The sequence below is a fragment of the Triplophysa rosa genome, linkage group LG22 (assembly GCF_024868665.1).
Source record: "Triplophysa rosa linkage group LG22, Trosa_1v2, whole genome shotgun sequence".
Classification (NCBI taxonomy): domain Eukaryota; kingdom Metazoa; phylum Chordata; class Actinopteri; order Cypriniformes; family Nemacheilidae; genus Triplophysa; species Triplophysa rosa.
In genome coordinates this window covers 2,604,872-2,627,966 of record NC_079911.1, presented here as the reverse complement: position 1 = coordinate 2,627,966, position 23,095 = coordinate 2,604,872, and the positions used below count along the sequence as shown (strand labels likewise).

The following is a 23,095-nucleotide window of genomic DNA, read 5'->3' as shown; positions in this document are numbered from 1 at the left end:
GTACCTAACAATTTGTATTACCGATTCTGTTGGTGACCTGCATATTCCTGCAAAACGTTGCTATTAAGCAGTTCTTTAATGGCATGGACAGATGAATATTCATTACACAGGTCCAACAACACTATTTTGCCATTAAATTGTTAAGGGTGCCATATGCATGATAAAGTCTTTATGCCGTGTGCTTAAAAATACAGCTGTCTTTGGAAACAGAATGGATTCGCTATAATTAGATTAGAAACGAAGTAACACTGGATACATGAACAGTGTTGCATGTTGAGCACGTTCTGTAGGTCTTAAACATCGTTATATGACTTTTTAAACACCCAAAGTGAATTCAGGAACATTTTTAGTTGGATTTAATCTGGAGGGTTTGAACGTCAGCATCTGTGATGTACATCCCTTCAGATGGTTTGGAGAGGGTCTCATATACATTATGTATGCTGTACAGATGATGTCTTGCCCGTTGTCTTGTACGTGCAACCAAACATGCTCCCCCTTGTATACTCTCAGCGAACGCTGGTGCAAGCCTGTTAAAAGAGATGGCGCTAAAGCACTGATCTGGTATTGATCTCGGATCTGTTTTTAGAATAACACCAGCACAGCAGACTGAAGATCACAGCCCCGCAGGCTTTGACAGGATTGACATTGTATTTTGCATGCGATTAGGGGTGATGTGACAGGTTTAAATGCCAGGGATATTGGCTGCATGTGTGCATGGCAGTGTGCCATGTGCGCTGTAGCATGGGTGCTAATCTGAGAGATCTCTGATACGCAAGACTGATGGAGGGAATTAGTGTCAGGAGGGGTCTTGGAAGAAAGACTTTAATTACAGGATATGACCTCAGCTTTTGTGTGAGATTTTGGAAAAAGACTGAAATCAAAACAATTAATTGGTATTAAATCGATTTACCTAAAATCTCAACCTATATTGCCCTGGTAGTATAAGGTCATTGCAAGTCTATGGATACTCTGTTCAATCCTAGCAGCCTCTATTAGAAAGCATTGAAATGCAACTGAAGATTTTCAAAGTTCACCGCCACTGGCGCTCTTATTTATATTCAACATGTCGACCAATCTCCATATCCTTTAGGCCACATATATTCATAATAGAGAACACTTTTGCAAAGTTGAAAGATTTTTCCAAAGGGAATAGAGGGAAAACAGATAATAAAGTATTTTTTTGTGATTTCAGTCCATCTGTCAGTCAAAGGTGTGGCGGGATTTTCTTGGCTGGTACTATTTTGTGATACTTCATACCTTCTGTGCAAGTATTCGGTTTGAGCTTTCCAATTTAAATGCAAATTTTACAGGACATCACAAGAAACCTGAGATGGGACGGGAGCAAAAAATCATTCGGCACCAGTGAGGAATTATATATTTTAATTAACCAGTGAGAGAAATGCGTCTATCAGCAGCAAAGTTCATAAATAATAAATGAATGAATAAATAAATAAATACGACAGGAGATAAAGATGAGCAAAACGGTTCCCAATCGAGCAACATTATTATAAAGTCTCTGGTGCCAGGAGTGTTCATTAAGAAAAGGATGCTGAGCTGTCAGACATCAAAGGTATTGTTCTCCAGTTTGATGCGCTAAATGCTACTTATGGCCGCCTGAAATGTGAGGAATTCTGAAGAACTGACAGAGAGATAGTATTTTAATTTCACACCTGTCAGTCCATTTTAGTTCTCGAGTTCTGGAATAAATATGAAGTGTCAGTCAACAGAATAAAGTGTTTTTCTGCTTCGCTTGAGAATTTCAACAGAATATAGTGGAAAGCTAAAATAGGAATTAATAAGTGAATAAAAATCAGAAAGTCCACTTCAAAACTCTGAAAACTGTTTTAGATGTGCCTTTTCATTTAGTTTTCTTTAAGATGTTCTATAAGGAAATATGCTTGATTTTTTTACATTACAAATATAGCTTTCATGTATTTGCTGTACTGATATGTAAAAATGCATATTCAATTTTGTGTTTTTTACACTTCGTCAAATGTTCTTGATAAGTACCACCTCTTTTCATAAAGTGACTCAAAGGTGCCGTTCGATGATAAAGTACAATATAGATTTTTGTCTACGGCATTAATCATACAAGGAAAATAGCATTTTGACTCATGTGCGCGTATGAACCCTGTGCTTAGTAAAGTGATACTGGATAAATATAACTTGTTGATAAAAGACTAGCATAGTATGCAGACCAATGAATCAGAACATAATAAGTAGCTGACAAAAAGCTAAACATCCACAATATTAAAAACCCACATCAATAAACATATTGCACAAACATTATATGTACATCACTCCCAGTTATGTCTTCGACTTCAGCCAAGACATGTTCCTTCCTGCCAATAAAAACATTCAGGAAGTTTTTACATTCTCCAATATTAGCGAAGCGGTGTTGTGATAACAATGTTAAATACATAAATACAGTGGGCATGTATTTTCCTTCGCAAGTGAACTATCCTGGTAATGGAGGGTGTTATAATTTCCTGTTCGGCTTAAATGAATAATTACTGCTGGGACTATTAAACACACACACACACAAAATGACTTGTATTTCATCTGTGTCTTGATGTGCGCATTCATCCAGAAAAACTTTTTTGTTTATTTATGGTTATGAATATTCCCCATCTTGCTGTGACAAATAGTTTTAACTGTTTGCTTTTTGTGCTTGAGAGACAAATTGTTTTCCTGACCCTAGAGTTATTATTTTTGGTAAGAATTTCAAATATTTCACTGTCTTCCCACAGTGAATTTTTTAATACATAATAGGATTCTTTAGATTTAGAGGTAATCTCAACATTATCTCAAACTGTGTTAAGATTCTTAAGTCAGCTACCAAACTGTGAACTCATTTCTCATCTCTAAGACCATATTATTCATATTGTCTGTTTTAGGATAATCATTAAACAAGTTCAAACTTATACAGTAGATACTATTTTAGTCATTTTCATTTAAACCTGCCCTCTAAAGATATGACTGACAAACAGAGAGCATGTCTGACGGACTAGCGGTCTGCAAATACGGATCGCTTACTGACAGAGTTGTGATTCCTCACTAAATACAATGTAAAAAAAAAAGAATTTTACAGAATGTTTTCTGTTATCTTTTTTACATATTGTCCACGTGAAATGTTAAAAAAAGTTAATTTTCACAGATTTTTTACAGATTTTTAATGTATTTTTGAAACACGTTCAAAGAAACGTTTCCAAAAAAATGACAGAAAAAGATCGTAAATTACCAAGAAAACCCAGGAAAAACATGTAATTTTACAGGGGAAAAACAATATTAAACAGTTTATTTATGGCGCCCAGCTACCCGAAAATATCTGTTTTTTTACAAGATATTATTTTTTACAGTTTATTTTTGAAATACGGTCAAAAATAGTAAAATTACAAAATAACAGCAAATTTAAAAGAAAAACGGGGGAAACAATTTATTATATATCCTTATATCCTGTAATTTTACAGGAAAAAAATATAATTTTAAGGTATATATTTCTGTCACTCCAGCTGACAGAAAATTTACTTTTTTTGCAGTGTAGGAAAATTACCAAAGGAAGTTGGACGGGAGACTAAAGTTAAGTTTGAATGTATAAGCCCTATATTCAAACATTGCTTTGTTTGAGCATCCTTTTGACACGGCAATGGTGTTAGTTTGGGGAAATTCTGGATTTTAAACGAAACTGAGAAGTCCAAGTTTGTTTATGAGGACTGTATAGGAAGGGGGCAAATGAGAGAAAAATCAAAGAGAAGAACAGCTGTAGAGAGCAAAAGAAGGACTTTACAATGGTGAATCCTGGATCCAAACAGCCTGGCATTGTCTTTCTTCCCTCCCCGAGGAATATTAGTCTCTGTGGACACAGATTCACTGTTAAGAGGCTATAAAGTAGCAAGAGAGAGAGAAGTGGGGCGGGGAATCAAGGCAGAGACATCGGAAGGCTGAAAAAATTGATTGAAAGAGAAAGAGGGAGAGAGAGAGAGAGAGAGAGAGAGAGAGAGAGAGAGAGAGGGAGGAACAATCCTCACGTTTTCTTGGCATCTTGTTTCTCTCAGGCAGGCCAGAAGCCTCACATTCTACCTCTATGTGTGTCTCCACAGATGGCCAACGTTGTGACGTCCTTCTGCTGTGTGGTGCTCGCAGCCGTGGTGGTGGTCTATGCCCAAAGACGCAGCCAGCAAGGTAAGATAATTCCTCCATCTGCTGCAGGTATCTGTCATCATATACGATGACGAGACAGTTTCCTAATGGGATCAGCTGGGTGGTTTCTATTTCCACTCGTGTTTCATATCTTGCTTTTTTACATGTCGCTTTCTTTGCTGTGCTGTCTGTATGGGTATAACAGAGTAGTCACAGTGTGAGTGGAGGGTCAGTGTCACCTGACTGTAGGGAGGGGTGTGCGTGTGTACGTGTGTGTGTGTGTGTGTGTGTGTGTGTGTGTGTGCGTGTCTGTGTTCATGTTTTTATATCCCAGTGGGGACCTAAACCTGAACGCTCGTGTCAAATTTTGAGGTCCCCATGGGCAAAAAAATGATATATTTTTTAAATCTAAAAGTGCAAAAAGTTTTCTATGATCTTTAGGTTTAGGGGTAGGGTTAGGGATAGGGGATAAAATATACAGTTTGTACAGTATAAAAAACATTACACCTATGGACTGTCCCATGGAGATAATAAACCAGACGTGTGTGAACTCTGTTTAATGCATGGCCTGGCCGCCTTGAGACACAAAAACTAGTCTGTCATTTTTTTTAAGCCACTGCCATTTCTTTTGTTGTTCAAGTTACTGTATATACAGTGCTGCTCAAAAGTTTGAAACTTTTGGAAAAATAAGAGGATTTTTGAAAATTAAGGTTTATTTTTAATTTAGTCCTGCCTTGAGCAAGTTATTTCACTAAAGAAATGTTAACATATAGTTCACACTAAAGAATAATAACAGATTTTTATAACAGAACAGAAAATAACAGAAAAAAAGATTTTGGTGTAAATTGTTATTGTTTCATTTATACATCTTATTTTTTAAGTTACTAATGTCCTTCAGAAGATTTAAAAATACATAAATGTTTTTCAGGAAATTAAATATATTTTTTTTTACACCAAAACCATTTTCAGAGGTTTACGCGCATCTGACTTTAAATGAATGGTGTTGACTTTGTGGGCAGCACTGGATGTTTCTATCTATTGTAATAGTTGTGTATGAGTCTCTTGGTTGTCCTCAATGTAAAAAGACGAATCTCAACATCATACAGTTACTGCTGGACATGAGTAAAATATCCAGAAATGCTGAAAAAGCAAAGATTGTGGAGGACCTGGGTGATTGTTTTGAAGATCAGTGGACAGTCTAATGACTCATGACAAACAAGAAACCCTTAAACAACTATGACTAAACATAAAAACTGTCATTGATTGTTTAGGTAACATCATACAGTATTAAGAATCAGGGGCATGTAAACCTTTGCCCTGGGCTATTTTTAGAAATTCTGTTATTATTCTTTAGTGTGAACTATATGTTAACATTTCTTTAGTGAAATAACTTGCCCAGGGCAGGACTAAATTAAAAATAAGCCTTAATTTTCAAAAATACTCTGATTTTTCCAAAAGTTTCAGCTTTTTCCAGATTCTGCAAGGGGTGTGTAAACTTTTGAGCACAACTGTACAACAGAAGACACATTGTAGAAACCAGGAGCAATACAAGTTTTCACACTATAAATACAGTTGTGTTAAAAACAAAACATTTTGTGTTCAGTTAACGACAAAACTCTCTGCCTTGAAAGCCAAAATGCTGTTTCTTAATTTTGCTTCCACACTAGAGAAACCTCTGACGGAAAGTCGACAAATTGGATGAACTTGACCCAACTCACTGATATTTCTATTGCGTTCTCTATTGCCCAAAAAATATTGATAATAGATTTGCAGTGTTCAATGGTGCAGCATAAATTCAAGTTTAAGGCCACTTGATTGAAAAGTTTCTCATGATCCTAGAGCAATGGGTAAAATTAAACAAATCTGTCAACATATTTGTTTCTATTAAAAACAAAGCCAAGAAGAGCTCAGTATTGATGGGAACTTCTTCATAAGAGAGTGAGACCTCAGGAAGCTGGTTGATAAAATGTTTTCTCTTAAACAGATTACAGTCTCATAATTGGCATGTGGTTCTTTAGCAGTGCAGCTGCACTGCTACAGTGATGTCATAGTAGGAATGACATGTTCACTTCATCCATCAGTAGCACTGCTTATCTGTTGCCACGCGTATTTCGATTGGTCAGCTGATGGTGTTTAATCTGAACGGCAGTCACTATAGCACAGCAACGCACAGTGTCAGCTGAGCTGCAGACACGCACACAACAAAAAATGTTTGCCAGTACACACGCTTGCTGTAATGCAGATGCACACATTTAACCAATAACAACGAATAAAAACACTTCCATTCAGATATACACAAAGACGCAGAGTATGTGCAGGGAAATAAGTTTGTTGCTGCAATAATTTACTCCTTATTCACACATAATGTGAGTTTATTGTTTCATTAGGGTCTGATTTGGAAGTTCTATTGCCGTCAAATGTGTCTCAAAATTGACTAAGACAAATGCAAACATTTGCATGAATTAATAAGAAATGGAAAAAGAACATTTCTTGTCAACTAATTATGACTAGACTCTGTTTGACACTTTCCGAAGTCCTTATAAGAATTACGTCTTAGTTTAATAAATGATAAATATGATATCACGCCGTTTTATCTCAGCAGTAAATGTACCCAGAGCACTTGCAAGCGTTGATTTGATGGTCGTTTGTTCTTTCTGCAAAGCCTGATACCGCAGTCCACATCTGTTCCAGTGACAAACTATCAAAGCATCCTAGCTTCGAGTGGTGACTGGTGGGTTTTCTCCTCATGCCCAAGTTATGGGAATAATTACTTTAGGGATTTGTAAAGCTTTCAAGTTTGATTAGGGTACAACAGGGTCTGTTGTCAGCTAGAAATCTTCAGTGATGCATTTGTGAGTCAAAAAAAACATTTCTAGCAAAGCTTTGAAAAGGCATGTTAATATTATTCTGTACATCACGGGTAGGATTCTTATATTGCAATGTAGATGTGATGCGTTCCTCAGCCAATATCTTTTGTTAATCTTTTTAATAAAACTACAATTGTTCATACCCCAACCCCAGCTCTAATGCATTATCCAAAGTTAAATATTAGTTATTCGTCAAATCTCCAATGCAAAATCTGAATCGTATCCCTACAGTGATAACGCAAATGCAGACTGTTTCAAAACCATCATTTCCGGGAAGATTTGTTCATGGGAATTGACTGTGAAAAAGGAAATTTCGGAAAAAGATGATTTATTTTCTACCATGGGTTGGCACATAAAACACATTTTCTTCTGACACCTATAAATCATTTTCTCTCCCTCATTTAACTGGTGAAAACTGATTAGACTGCTCGTCCTATGCTAATTTGAGTAAGAACGCCATATGGCTTCTTCAGTTGCAATAATCTGTAAATCTTAGCATTTAACACATCACAGAAGTAAAGAAATGGAAGCTAAATTAACTGAAGTGCAGTTCATCAATCCCAACCCCCATCAAAGAAAAGGACAGACAAAGCCTGTTTTATGTCATCAGTCAGTGAAATTGAGTCTAGACAAGCCCATTTCTGGCTTTTTAATTATTCATGAGACCCAAAGTGAGAAGAGAGCGATTATATTTCGGAACATTCATTGTCTTGGTCAGTTGCAATTCCGCTTAGTGTGGAGAGACTGTTGAATTCAATCTGTCACTTGTTTGTTTCCAGCACCCCAAAGGGCCCAAGTGGCTTGTTTGATGATGGAATCTTGATCGTGGATTGCAATGCGAAATGAATAATGTTGGTGACTGATGCATCCCATGTCCAGACTTGCTGGATTATAGAGTGGGCACAGAGATAGGAGGCAAATGGACAAATTTAGGTTTTTGAATTTTGGCATTCATGATTTTAAAACCAGGATTAGGACAAATCTTTGGTTTTAGGTAATCTGTGATTATGGACCAGACATTTTTGTTATTGGATGATTAATTTTTAAGATATTTACTCACTGTTTTCTCTAAATCTGTGAAAATCGGCATCCCTTTGGTGTGCAAGTGTGAATTCTATCAACGGCTCCAATTCTGGCTGCGTTAGAGGTGCGAGAATATGCATGCATCTCACCACTCCAGAGGATCCGTTGGCTTTATTTGCGGTGCAATTGCGCATGCAATGTTTACCTAGAGTGCTGCTGTTCAAATGAGAAAGTGTGAAGTCGCATTGGCTGTCGCATCCCTGTGCTTTGAAACGACAGGTGGTACAAAAATAAACAACAATGAAACTTGGCACTGTGGCGATCTTCAAACCCATCCTTGTTCACAGCCGGCCAAGTTAAAACAAGAACAGAAGAACAGCCAAGTGTGTGAGTATAATATGCTCAGCATCCAAAGACTTTTTTTTCCAGGTTCACAAAATCTTTTTTGTTTAGACATTAATGGCTGTGTGTTGAGTTATTTTGAGGGGAGTGTCATTCCTTTAGTGTTGTCACACGATGTAATAAAATATAATAAAATATTCACAAAAATGTGAGGGGTGTACCAAGCTATGATCTTCCCAGCTTGTTCTCTAAATTGATCTAACTGGCAAGGCAGAGCTGAACTCAGGATCAGACCGTTGCAATGAACACGATAGTGGGTGAATCCTTTATAAAAGTCTTCATATTATTTCACCTCAGTAAAGTGGATCAGTAGATTGTTCCTAAAAGAGAAATGCGGTTCCTTGTTGTAGCTCTTGCATCCTTTAATATTTCTCCATAATTTTATTGTACTGCCATTTGAGGATCTGATATAATATTTAGTCCACTTTTATTCATTTTGCCTTACATAATATATTATGGAAACTTAAAGTTTTTTTGGATGTATTATTATTTGCACAGTACTAACACATTACTTCGATACATAATATGTGTTTCAAATAAAGTACATGCATCCAATGTAACTCATGTCTAGACTGTGTTGGCATCCAGATTCATAAATAGCATGTCAATACATTTTCTTCCTGCAAGTAACTCAACATGACATGATATTTTTCCATTATGGACTTGAATGCAAGCTCGACATGAGCATGACGCACAGAAATACAATCGGCAAACAGCATCATACATTTCTGCAAATATATCATATGGCTGATGTTCTTTTGGAGTTTGACACGTGTGATTATGACATTGCAGTTAGTTGAATGGCAAAAAAACAAAAAGGCAGAAGAATGCATAGATCAAAGTATGGCAAAAGGCAGAAGAAATAAAAACATACATGTTTGAGGCAACATCAGAGTGATTAAATAATGATAACGATAATGTGAACCGTTCCTTCGTTGTGCTTTGAAAAAGAGAAATTGTTCATGTAGAAAATAAAATCTTAACTAAAACCACCCAGCACATAAAAATACTAACAAAAGGGAATTGTAAAATGTATTGTTGTTATGTTTATCATTTTTAGCTTCAAAAGTTCAGCTTTTTAAGTCAGTGGTCTTCAAAGAAATTTCACTTATCTTGCTTTCTCTTTGGGCTCAGACTTAAAGCTTCATTCAAAATTCCTTCTATGATTCTCACTAGTGCTCAACTGCTAAGACTGTCAAAGGATCAAAGCCCTAATGGATAAAAAAACACACTGAAATTTTAATGACCTAGATAAAGTAAAGCACACCTAATGCCGGGCAAGCTGTGGCCCTGTCTGTGATGATTTAGATAACTCTAAATGACTGGGTGTGGAGAATAAATATTTCCCAAGTGCTTAACTACAGCTTGCTTGATTCAAGCTGTAATTGTCTCCTTCCCCGTGTTTTGTAGATGTGGATGAAGATTATTAAAATTCTGTTCTCTTTTTTATTATCCCCACCCCGTAATTTCTTGGCAGCTTTAGGTCCTAGCACTTGAAGTTTTGTCCATTCTTCTGGGCAAAATTACTAAACTGCCATCAAATCGGATGAAGATGATTTGTGAACAACAATTTTGGAGACATTTTGCTGATGCTGAATTGAATTGAGGTCTGAACTTTGACTGGCAAGACCAGAACATCAACCTTTGTGGTTTTAAGCCACTCCACTCTTTTGGCTAATGTTGTGGTCTGTAGTCTTTTTTAAAGTTTCAGTGTCCTTTTGTGGAACGTTTTCCTACAGGATATTTCCCTACAATTTTCCTTCCTTGATATGGGTTTTCCAATTCCTGCCACAAAGCAACTTTCCAATGTATGATGCCACCATCATGTTTTATGTTTCACTATGAAAATTGTTTTTGTTGTGATGGGCTGAGTGTATGCCAAACATTGCTTAGGGCAAAGGTTTTATTTTCCTATTAAAAGAACATAATCTTTCTCCAAATTTTTGAGTATCTAGCTTTTGCAATTCTTTTGTGGATACTTAGCAGGGCAGATGGCCAACTGTGGCTAAACTAGGTTCAAATAAACTAAAATATAATAAAGCAAAATGGCCAAAAAGAATTGAATGAATTTTGAGGGAGTATCTGTGTCGAGTGGTATGGTACATCACTGCGTACCATTCTGAAGTGCCCAGGGCGACTTCAAAAATCCAGACATCCGCAAACAGCTGTTTGATCACACACACTTCCATAAACAGTCACCTTCAGTTGTAAATAGAAACCAAATGTGGAAAGACGTTCTTTCAGATTATATAAACAGTACACTTTTGTTCTGCATGGACAACCTTTCTGTATTTTATTTCACTGTGAGCATGCACCTTTAATATAACAGTGGTCATTTACTAATATGACTCATAACGACTCATAACACATCTTCTTTTGGAAAGAAGATGTGTGGTTGAAAATGGAAGAAAACACCTATTGCACTTTTGATTCAAAACTAAAGATTTCAAATGAAGCTGTTCATTTATGCACCACTAGCAACATGAGACAAAATATTTTACTGGACAGTCCCTCAACCCATTTTGGACAGGGTTCCTGCCCTAAACTCGTGCTATTGGTGGAGTCAGAAGTTAATAGAACAGACTGCTGAGACCAATTACGCATGGCTTATTTATAGCTGTCTGGGCATCCTAAATTGAGAAAAGTATTTACACAGACACCAAACCAAACTTCAACTTTAAGGTGCAAATCGGCATAAGTGTTTGATCCTAGTAATGTGTATTACTGTATCACTGCACTGACTTTACTACACACACACACACTCACCAAACAAAATATGCAGGTTCCAAGATATGAAAGTCTTAAAGAGGATTTTCAATATTAAATCCCTAGTGTTAGGAATAATTTACCAGGTATTTTTCAACCCTGGCAGTGTAGACATTTTCCATATGCTTTTTTGTTTTGTAATTGCATGATTAACTTTCCTCTGTCCCGCTCAAATGTTTTTTCTTCTACAGTGCCTGGAGCACCACTTAAAATTATGCAGATAAATTCACCGCCAGATGTCATGTAGAGTTACAGATAATTAAGTATACATAAAATTCTATGCATATATATATATATACAGTATTCATTTGCAGTACTGTGCTGTAAAAGCCACAATTCTAATTCTAAAATAGTTGTGCAGCATTCATGGGTGAGGGGATACAACATAGAACTAGAACCCGAAACATACACAACCGAAATACCCCAAAGCTCTGGGTCATCTTCCACAAAAAGTGGAGCTCTCCTTAGCTTTGCTACAATTGATTTGCTATGATATTCTCTGTCCTCTATGTTAGCTATCAGAGTAAGAAACCCTCATGCTCTGTCTGTAACCTTTTCAGCCAAACTGGCAAAAGTGATTCCAGCTGGGAAATTGGTTTAAAGGAAGGTAGAATTGGATTTCCAAGCCACAGTGCCCTGGGTGGTTACTGTTGGCTTAAACATGCTTGTTGGGCTAAAAAGATTTCTGAGACACTCAGTCAAGACCACAAGCATGTGAAGGAAGCCAGCTTCATCAGTCAAAAAGCATTTACACGATAAAATGCAGCTGAAAACTTGGTCTTTACTGTAGATGGAATGCTAGTTTCCTCAGTTGGCTTTTTATCTAGCTGAACTAGCAACCTTGTGGTCAACCAGCTTTACCAGAAAGATCGTGTTGGTTATACAGTGGTCTTTTCAGCAGAGAAGCTCTTCAGCCTTTGCCAAATCTATGACATCTTTTCCATTGTGAGATTGTGTTATTGCTGGGGTATCCAAACCATGCTGGTAGTGTCTATGATAATGACAGCTGTCCTTGCTATCTGGATCCTTAGATCTGTGACTGTTACCATAACGTAGGCCGCTGCTGTCTTCTTTACTACACAGGGGCATGTTTATTAACCAAAAGCTTAACATTATTATTGTTCTGTACTTCATAACCTATTAGCTCGTGTCCTGAGAGGCTGCTTAAGTAACTCATTAAATAACTGGCCTTTAGGATATATCTCTCAGTCTTTCTCTCACTTGACCCATTCTCATTCCTCCTCACTCATAGACATCAGGACCTTGTCTTCAACCTGTCACTAGACTCATCGCCCTCTATCCACAATTTATGGAACAGGACCTCTTAACTTTACCACACAACTCCAGCTGCGCATTGCCATCTTAGTCTATTCGAGGTTGTTGCCTCTCCAGGACCTTAAAAGCTTGAAGGTTAATGATGTGTCCATCTTACTTCCAGAGCAGAGGCCCCTTTCATTCAGCACGTTTGGCTTCTCCCTTTAAATGGGGTTTTTGTTGTAATTGAGGATTTTCTTTAATGAAGATTAAGATAAGGTGGCTAAGAATGTTCCTTATTAAGAAGTTCTCAAATATTTTCTTAAGAATAAAATGACGTTTGCTTTGTAAATCAATCTTGAGAAAAAAAATTAGAACGGTCTTTTCGGGAATACAAAACATATCTAACTTTTTCTTAAATTACAATTTAAGGAAAAATATGGAAGTTAAGAATATGGAATATGTTTTTTAACTCGCCCACTAGTGCAATAGTTTCTGTTATTGTAATTGCTTAGAAATTTCCATTTCTGGGCCTAATTCTGCTTTAATGTTTTATCAATCGATGAGTACAAATATTGTCGGATGTTTCTTTAAAGATTATTTTTGTGTAATTGACGCAAATGAGACAAATGTTATTCAGAGTATCTGAATAGCTCTGATAATAAGATCTTCAGGATTTCGTTGAGAAAAGTTGAGTTCATACTGATAATGTTGACTTTGCAAAACCTGTGAGATTGGGGTCTTAGTCTCTGAGGAAACATCTGAGACAATTAATTTAAATTTCATCTTTTTAATGCACAACGCATCTCCTTTGTGATTTTTCTTTTTGATAGGTAAGAGCCACATAGAAATTAATAGCAAATTTATTGTATTTATTTAAAATAGTTAACATCCTGTAAAAGGGATACTTCACCCAAAAATGAAAATTCTGTCATCATTTACTCACCCTCTAGTTGCGCCAAATCTGTATAGATGTCTTTTAGTTGAACGCAGAGAAAGACATTTGGACGAATGCTTGTAACCAAACAGTTCTTGGACCCCATTGACTACCATAGTAGGAAAAATGACAATGGTAGTAAAAAATGCCCCAGAACTGTTTGCTTTCCTAGATTCTTGAAAACATCTTCTTTTGTGTTCAACAGAACAAAAAAAATAATTAACCTACTATGGTAGTCAGTGGGGTCCAAGACCTGTTTCGTTATAAGCATTCTTTCAAATATATTCTTTCAAATATCTTTCTCTGTGTTATCCAGAACAAAAAAATGTATACAGATTTGGAACAACTCGAAGGTGAGTAAATGACCGAATTTTTATTTTTGGGTGAAGTATCCCTTTAACCCTCTGTTCTACGGTCTATTGAGAAGTTGGAGATGAAGGTGGAGAAGAGCCTGTCTGCAGCTGCTGGTGTTTGGCTGAAGAGGGCATGCGCGTAAAAGTGGCGATACGGAAACCAGTGACATGATCGGATACCTTAAATAAATGAATGAGTGTTGTAACCTTAAGCTTAAGCTTCCATTTCCTGAGAGCGGCAAGACACAAACCAGACACGACACCAGTACACTAAGGTTTAAGAGCCCTAATACACTGATACCGCTTAACCCGACGTAATAGAAGCCCAGGATGAGTTCAGTGTAGAGTGGACAGTGTCTCCAGCAGTCCTGAGTGGATCTCATGTTCAGTGTTTGACTTATTATCCGAAACAGTGCAGGTTGGCTACTTATCCTCTGGGGTGTATCGATCCTGCAAGCTCTTTGGGACAGCAAGACCATTCTATTCTTACCAATGCATGTACTCTCCCTCTTCCTCTAGGTGTGTGCTTTCTTCCTTTGTGCTTTCCTCCTTCATCCTTGAGAACATTTTGTCACCATCACTGTGTGTGGAAATCATCAGTGTGACCGCACTTACTGTCACAATGTGTCATATAGTAGTAAAGTTTTAAAGGTACAGTTCACCATTAAAAAGAGCGTTGTTTCAAACTTGTGTTTTTTAATGACAGAAAAGGAAATATTCTAAAGAATGTACTGGTTGTGCTTTTCCAGTGAATTTTGGTGTTTTCCTTGAACAAAGTACATACACTAATGACTGATGTCATAACATTTATAATACAGTTATTACCTAAAACCTAAAAGAGATTCAGGATTGGAACAACATCAGGTTAAAACATTATACTGTAATACTTCAACACATTTTTATCATGTATTTTTTTAGTTATTATGGCTTAAATCAAAACAAACCAACTGCATTTTCATTGATATTAATGGGAATGCACAATAAAAAAACATGATTTTTGAAAAAATAAAAAAACGTATATAGTTATCTTATTTTGGAACCGAACTCTTCAAATAATTGTTACAACCAAGGAATCATGCCAACAAACATCTAAGAGTGGCATAAAAAGTGATGGGATAGAGCTCTTCAACCCTTATTAATGCATTCTTTGCTTCCTAATTGTATCTCGCGGCAAAAACACATGGAAATGAGATTCGTTTGCTAGCTAGCTCGCTACATCACACTTGGCAAAGCTTTTCCATGTCTTATATAAAATAAATGAATCCTTTTTAAAAAGGCTGTGGTGTTAAATATGCTTGAATCATTACAAGTACGTACTTGGGTTACATACCCAGCTGAGCTGATTTTATCAGCCTAGATAACAGATAGACCGTAGAAATAGTAAATGTAAGCCATTACATACAATTCAGCCAGATCCTGTATGTTAACAAAGTGTGTTCAAAAGTAATTCACTTTTCCATAACAGTTTACTCTCTTTGTGGCAGACTGTTTTATATTCAAACGACTTCTGATATGATTGGTTAACCTTTGCATGTCCAATGTTTCATATTTCACACTATTGTTCATCAGGACGGGCCGAATATACAGTATACGTCACAGCAAACTCTTTACTTCACAAAAGCAAGTAGTGTCATGTTTTTCGTTACATGTCCCTTTAAAGACAGAGTAAATATAATGACTTCATAAATAACTAAAGCAGTGACTCAAGCTCTGCAGTAAGATCAAGTGCTCGTGATTTCCCAAAACAGTTGCTAAATGTTTTATGTTCTTGCTTGACAACTCGCTTGAAAGGTGTCCTGGCTCCCTAGCATCAGCCAACTCAGACCCCCTGTGACACTAGAAACCAGAGAAGCAACACCTCAGTGTTTTGTTCAATATTCATTGTTTACATGAACACCGTCCCGCATGTGGACACAAACGTGTAAGGATGTCACGGATAAGTTTGTGTGGTTGGTGTGAAAGCTGTTTTTAAACTCAGTTGATGTAAACACTAGTACAGAAAAAAAGCGGATGTTATTTTAATCGTTACTGATTACAAATAATCTTCTTAATATAGGCTATATATAGTACAATTAAGCAAGCAACTTGCAATCTTTACATCTCTTGCAATTTAAGTCATTCTAAACTAATGGTAATGAAGGCGTTGACTAATCAGGAATGTATGAAGTGCTAACATTAACTAGGACTGTCGTATGCCACTATAGTGTAACCCATAGATCGGTCCTGAATACCGCTGTCCCAACACAGTCTCAAGTAGTGTTGTCAAAAGTACCGGTACTTCGGGTCCAAGTCGGTACCTAAAAATAAAAAAGTTGTCGGTACCTAATTTTCACAAGACCCGGTAGTACCGACGTACCGGGTCAACCGGGTACTGATGCTCTGTCTGACAGGTTGTCAGTCGGAAACTTTTTATAGACGCAATAAGACGTGATGAGCGGATAAGCGCGGTGTGATGCGCACAGAAATACTTCAGATTAAAGTCATATCACGAAGAAAACGAACAGAGTTTTGTGGTGAAACGAGGAAGCATCCGGATTTAAGTTAACAAGTTCAAGCGGTAAGTTTCAAATTATGTTCGCGTTTGCATTATGAATGTTGTAGCATGTTAAGTTAAAGGTTACGTCAAAATAAACATCCCTGTTTGCGTGTTAATTTGTTAGCGCCAATGCTAATCCAGTCAAGTGTCCTTATTAACCATTTACTGTTTTTATAACTGTAATGGAGTAAAATTAATGGGAGGACAGGGTGGGGTTTACAGTACCTAGTATTTTATTTAGGCCTATCTGCAATCTATGTGCTAGAAAACTATCATACTAACTGCATGACTAGCAATGTGTATGTCTTTGATAGATACTGTAACTCTATTAGGTTTAAAAAGCCACATTTAAACTAAAGAAAATATATCTGTTGCATTTATTATTTTAATATACAGTTACCTTAATGTAAGTAATCTTGTGTAAATGCAGTATAAAAACTGAGGTTTGTTCTAATATTGCATATGCATGTTTGTTCAGTCAGTTGACTTACTGAAGTTTATTCTATTTGTCTTATACAGCAGCAGACTGAGGAGGATGTTCATCAGCATCAGCAGAGAGCACACAACAGTTTCAGCAACAATTAACTTATACTTCATGTATACAAAATGGCATTGCTTTCTATACATTTATATTAACAATGAGCTTTATTAATAAAATTGTGTTTCAATTAGCATGTACTTGTGTTTTGCTTTGGTACCGAAATTGGTACAGAGAACCGTGGAATTTTACTGGTATTGGTACCGACTACTGAAATTTTGGTACCGTGACAACACTAGTCTCAAGGGAATTCGTGACATTGTCACAAACTGTAATCTATTTTTTTGTGTCCGTCAGCACGACTTTCCACCTAAAATATGTACGACTTCTTTTGATATCAGCTTATTAATAAATACACACGGTGTATTAAAAGTCGGTGTATTAAAAGACACGAAAAAATGTCGTGCTGACTGACAAGGAAAAAGGAGGAAATTTGTGTCCATGAACACGAATCACTAGATTCCAAATTTCGTGCCTATGCCACGAACTGATTTTAGTGCCAACCCTAATCAAACACACCTGAATGTCATTTCAAGTAATCATGAAGACTATGGTCAGATTTTTGAGGCATGCTTGATAAGAGTTGGAGCTAAAATCTACAGGACATTGGCACTCCAGGACCGACGTTGCCAAACCAATATAGTTTTATTAGATTTAATTGTCATCATGTTGGTTAAGGACACAATGTTTCTGTTACTTTTGTTTATCACACGCTTTCATGTTCTCCTTCTGTGTTGCTGATTCTGTATGAGCTCATTAAGCTTTACACATTAAATGAAGCATTTGTGATCCGTCTGGTGAAGCGCTCTATTTTTGTCCTTCATTAATCCTGCCAAAGATGTTGACGATGACAAAATAACTCCCTGAACAACTCTAAGCTTTGTGCTTTGTTCCACGAGTATATCATCAGATTAGTTACGCTAGACAGGCGTGACTTGATGCTAAACTTGATGAAAATGCTGGACCTTCATTGTCTCGTAATGCATTGTTGAGGGAAAAAGGTGCTATTTGTGGTCCTTTGGCAATTAAAGCTGCTGACAAGCACATTCACCGGAGAATAAAACGTGGGTTGCAGCTTGCAGTTTTCGTTTTGGGGTGTAAACGTAAGCGTGGGCAGTTTTTTATTGCAAGTCTTGATTCTGTATGCATATGCAGGTATATACATTTGCATGTTCGTATGTGTCAGTCACGCTGTGAATCACCCTGAGGGAGTTGAGTTGTTTTGAGCCTGGGACCAAGACGGTTTCCTTGGTCAGGTTGGTCTAGTTTGATGGTTTCAGAGGAGTTTTGGGCTCTTGTCTAACTAGACCAGCTAAAAATCAGCTTTGTCTTAATGGGAGGCCAGCTATAATGGGTAAATCCACCTTAGGCTTGTTGAATCTGGTCTTGTCAGCGGGGCAGGCCTGAACATACAGCCCCAACATTCTTTCGGGCATTCAGTCGAGTGCATCTGCTTGTTCAGCATTAGTCGCTCCTATACCACTCACCAAGGCATTCAAATTGAGCTAAGTGACCCAAACTTTGACAACAAAACGATTCCTGCCATCTGTTTTAGACTCCATTTGATAATCTATGCTCCATTCACTACACCCACAAGCATAGCACTTCTGAGTAGTTCTTCAGAGCCCGTGTTGATAGTTGTATAATACACCCTCACAGTCTTTCCAACTCACTTTTTCTCATCACCAAATGTTATAGATGCGTTTTCCCCCAAAGACACTAAAGAGCGGTCTCTTACCTCACTGAGATGGATTCTGTGTTTTTCATTCCAACCGAGCAGTGCTAATTCATCAAAGTGAAGTTAGCATTGTGCTCGCGTGAGGCCTTGCTTTAAGAGAGAGTATTGGCTTGTGCGAAGAAACAGAGAGCCCACAGATGTCAGGCGGCAAACTCCGGGCATTAATCTTAACGCCTCCATCTGCACATGCTCTCGGAGAGGTGCGTGTTAGAGCAGTGGGATCAGGAAATCCAGCGTTGCTAGCATTAACCTTTGATATCAGCTCTCGCCATTCTTACAACTCAGCGTCACCTACATACAACACTACATAATACAGATGCAAACCTTGTTTTACAATTCAACAGACAAAAAAAACCCTTCAAGGTCGATATCCATCCTCTGGCTGATAAACAATATGGCTTTCGCTAGGTTCAAACAATTAGCTGCCCTGTTGAAATAAACAGCATATGCTGGGTTAGGTATGTTTTGATGCTGGTTTGCTGGTCCTTAGCTGGTTTAAGCTGGTGAGGAACCAGCACATGGCCAGCTAAGGACTAGCACATTACCAATTTAAACCAGCACAAACCAGCATCAAAACATACGTAACCCAGCATATGCTGTTTTTTTCAACAGGGTATTTAACTTTTGAAGGTCACAATCCTTGTCAAGGGATTATTAATATTGTTATATTCATGAATGAACAGAAATATGCCCATGTAAAGATGAACTTACTGTCATTTGGAGCCCTGGCTCTTAAACTTGAATTCAGTATGGAAATAAACTAAAGCCTACTTTGAGTTAAATTGTGCAAAAATAATTATGTTTTAATATCACCATAAATGTCATGACGGTAGTCTTATTAGTATAATTAATGTACTACATGAAGTAATATCTGTTTTTGCATATGTGACAGCAGCAGTAAATCTACTGATAGATGAGTCTCCTAGATTCAAAGCCTCTCTTTACACGGGTTGTACCTCAAAATAAATAGATACCTTAAAATTAAGAATGATAATAAATAAAACAATGGCTGTTTTAAGCTTTAATTTCCTGTGTAGGTTAGCAGCTAGTCCGTATTACTCCATTCATGGTTAAACTATGGTACATACTGTATGTGATTACTAAAACTGTACTACACATTAAGCCAAAAACACACAAAAAAAACAATGTCAGGTCTTTGCATTAAAACATCCAAAAAACACTAGCACGGTGTTTCCCAAATGTTTCCAGCATTTAAATCCAGAGGCATTCACATCTTATTGTTTTGCAACCTCTAGCAGCACAAATTACATTTTGTTCCCGAGTGACAAAATGCATGTGAATTTTGGCCGCCTTAACTGTTATGCTAATTTGTAAATTCTATAATTTGCTACTACTGTGCATTTTGATCATTCAGAGTGCTCAAGTACTTGCCCAGCACTTGAGAAGGGATAGTTTCAAGACTCCTGCATTGTGTTACATTCAACTGCGCTTCGTCTAGAGTGAACTCAAGAATGCACTCTTTCAGCCTGATTTCATGGGAACACTATTTTACGATTTTGTAAAAATTGGTATAAAATGACTACATCTGTATCTGTGAATGTATGAATATTTAAAACGTCAGCTTGAAGTTCCACCCCTAAACACAAACATCATCATACTATACAAAAACAAACAAGTGATTTTTCATCATCTTGAATTGGACATGTACTTACACACATCTTATATTGAAATGTGTGTGATCAAAAACTAACAACCTGAGTAACTCAAAGCTCAGGGAGGTGTTGTTGGCACCACACGCCTCTATTTTGCTGCATAGGTGACTACAAGATCCCGCAAGGTAACATTTATCACCCAATGACAGTTCAGAGGAATCCATCACTCGTTCAGCCTTTTAAAAGAACCAGTGTCAGTGGAAACATTCCCTACTCTGTGGAAGAACCACCCACACGTTTCACTGTTTTCTTCAAACGGAACTGTTATTCCAGCGACACTCACGAAACAGGTCCTCCCTTCCGGGCTGAAGTCAGATTATCGGTGAGTGTTATCCAAACAAGACCCGCACGTTGTTATTCTGCGAGTATTCGGCGAGTAGTGTGCGATCTGTGAGAGCGCAAAGAAGGGCCATTAAGCTCCGCAATCACGTATGGATTACCCTGAGGTTACAGCAAGATTTTGACGGAGTCACGGCAGCTTTTACTTGCGCACCATTGTCAGTTTAGGGAGGGTTGCTATGAATTGAGATGGACGCTACAGTGGAAAAGCAGATGGAAAAGGAGACCGAATAGATAAAAGAAAGAACCAAGAGCATAGGGCTGTGTTATGAAGGCATTTCTCATGGGGAGCAATAGTGAGGAATACAAAGCAGCCCTGTCGGTAAACACCCCTTTGGCCTGACAGAGCGTGTACCCTTCACAAACGAGAGCATCTCCGAGCAAACAGCTGCAGTCACCGTTTCTCCGCCCTCCTGTCTGTCATCACTCTGCCAGTCCAGTTACCTCGGCTTCTCTCAATAGAGATGCTGTGGTGAAGATTAGGTCTTGATCAACATGCGCTGCACTTTTAGAATGAAATGGCTCTGCCTCACATATATGAGTTAAAAACCTGCATTCTTTTTAAGCGCACACGGCATTTGTCAAAAAGTATCAGGAAGTTGAGGTTGGATCAAAAGTGAAATGAATCTAACATTATACACACAAACAGAAATTGCCGCTAGCTTTTAAAGATGCAACATATTCCATTCCATTTGATTAAACGTTTGGGTGTTTTGTTTGGCCTGGTTATATTAAAAACCAGTGGCCTATGTCACGAAGCTGATTTGGGTTTTTTCCCAGGTAAGTTGGCGTTTAGTTTGAGCATACTCCCGAGTTTTTGGGCTCAAGAAGGTGAATTGGTTTTGAGCGGGTTTCGTCGCCATGGTAACTTAGGCTACACGGCTAACCTTAGGCTACATGGCTAACCTAGCAGGTTTTATTCTGGGTTAGAGATCGCAAACCAAAACTGGACCAATCAGCTGTGAGAAAGTGACGTATATATGATGCAGTGAAGCCACCCCCTCGAATATCTCGCTCCGAATTTAAAAAAAATGTTTTGATAAGATGTTTTTTTGCTGCTGAGTGTTTATTTGTATTGTATATTAATAGTTATTGATTATAATTTAAAACAGGTTCATATAATTCTTATGTGAGTTGATAACTAATATTTATTCATTAATATTAAACATAGCATTTAAATTGAACTATACTCGTATAAAAACACACTTTAATATATAAAGCATTTTAAAGTAATAAAGTATACATGTTATATTTTGATCTTATTGTAAACCTATGTAAATAATTTAAATTCAGTTGATTCTGCATTGATATGGCGAGTAGCTGCCTTCTCAAACTTTCGCTGCAGCAGTGTTTATTCCTGCCTTGTAAATGTCTTTCAATTCATGACATTTTTTCATAACGATCTCGTTATCCTCAACAGAAAAGTGAATTGCGCTGATTCTCGCGAGAAGTCAGTCAAACTGATGATGCTTTCCATGTTCCGTGTGATTGACTGTTTGCCACAAGTGTCACACTTTCAGGTGCATGTGCCTCACAAACTCTGAATCAACTCTGAACCTGATCTGAACCAGGTTGGGTTTGTCTGGTTTTGTCAACTCAAAACTTACTCTGCAACTCAGTGTTTGTTCACCTCGCTTCGTGATACAGGCCACAGGTGATTTGTTATACTTTTTGTCTGATATATGACATGACAAACTAGATGTCTATACCTATATATCTACACTAATATTTATGCAGTTGCAGTTGTGCCTTAAAAGGGGTGAATTTAGAGATGCATGTTCTTAGGAAGTGTTTTAGCATGCAAACAATGCAAGCATGCAGTGTTGCTATGCTTCAGTGTTGAAATTCATAAACTAGGTGAAAAATACAGGCCCTGTGTACTAGGCTATTTTCACCCAAAAGCACAATACCTACATTATAAATATAACTACTAGCGTCGACACCACTGATAAATGACTGGATTGCGCCTAGAACGCTAAACCAACGGCAGGAGGTGAAGCAACCCGGAAGCGATCGCGCCGCCATCTTGGTATGCCCAACTGACAGAGAGCGCCATTGACTTATAGTCAACATGACGATCTAAAATAACCCGTTTTTCAGCTTATTAGGCGGGCGATAAGTTTTTAGTTCACATGTGTTTTTTCCAATGTTTATTATGTTTATTTTGGGCAGATAGCGACATATAGAAATGAATGTTTAAAGGTGAATGTGTATTGCCTGTATTTATCTGTAAGTCATGAAGCTTTATTTCGAAACCATTACAACAGTAATGGTTTCGAAATAAAGCTTCATGACTTACAGATAAATACAGGCTGTATATGTTCTTTATTTAGATTTCAGAATAAGCTAATTTGTCTTATGTTGAGGTGTCTCCTTAGTCTGCTGATCTGATATGTACGGTACCGTCATGAAAATGAACGTAACTCACTCTATATCTAATAAGACGTGAAAATTCCCGACTTCAAATAATCAATCATTTACAGTACATGCTTAAGATATTTGCGTTGTGAGAATGTACTGTGAGACTTT

At 37.4% G+C, this 23,095-nt stretch overlaps 1 protein-coding gene across 1 annotated transcript in view; it reads left to right on the top strand.

The window, feature by feature from the left end:
- Positions 1 to 23,095, top strand: part of cntfr (ciliary neurotrophic factor receptor) — a 167,040-nt gene that overhangs the window by 48,615 nt on the left and 95,330 nt on the right. The window contains exon 2 of the mRNA XM_057320539.1: positions 4,101 to 4,182. Coding sequence (XP_057176522.1) covers positions 4,101 to 4,182 — 82 coding nt within the window. The remainder of the gene's footprint in view (positions 1 to 4,100; positions 4,183 to 23,095) is intronic.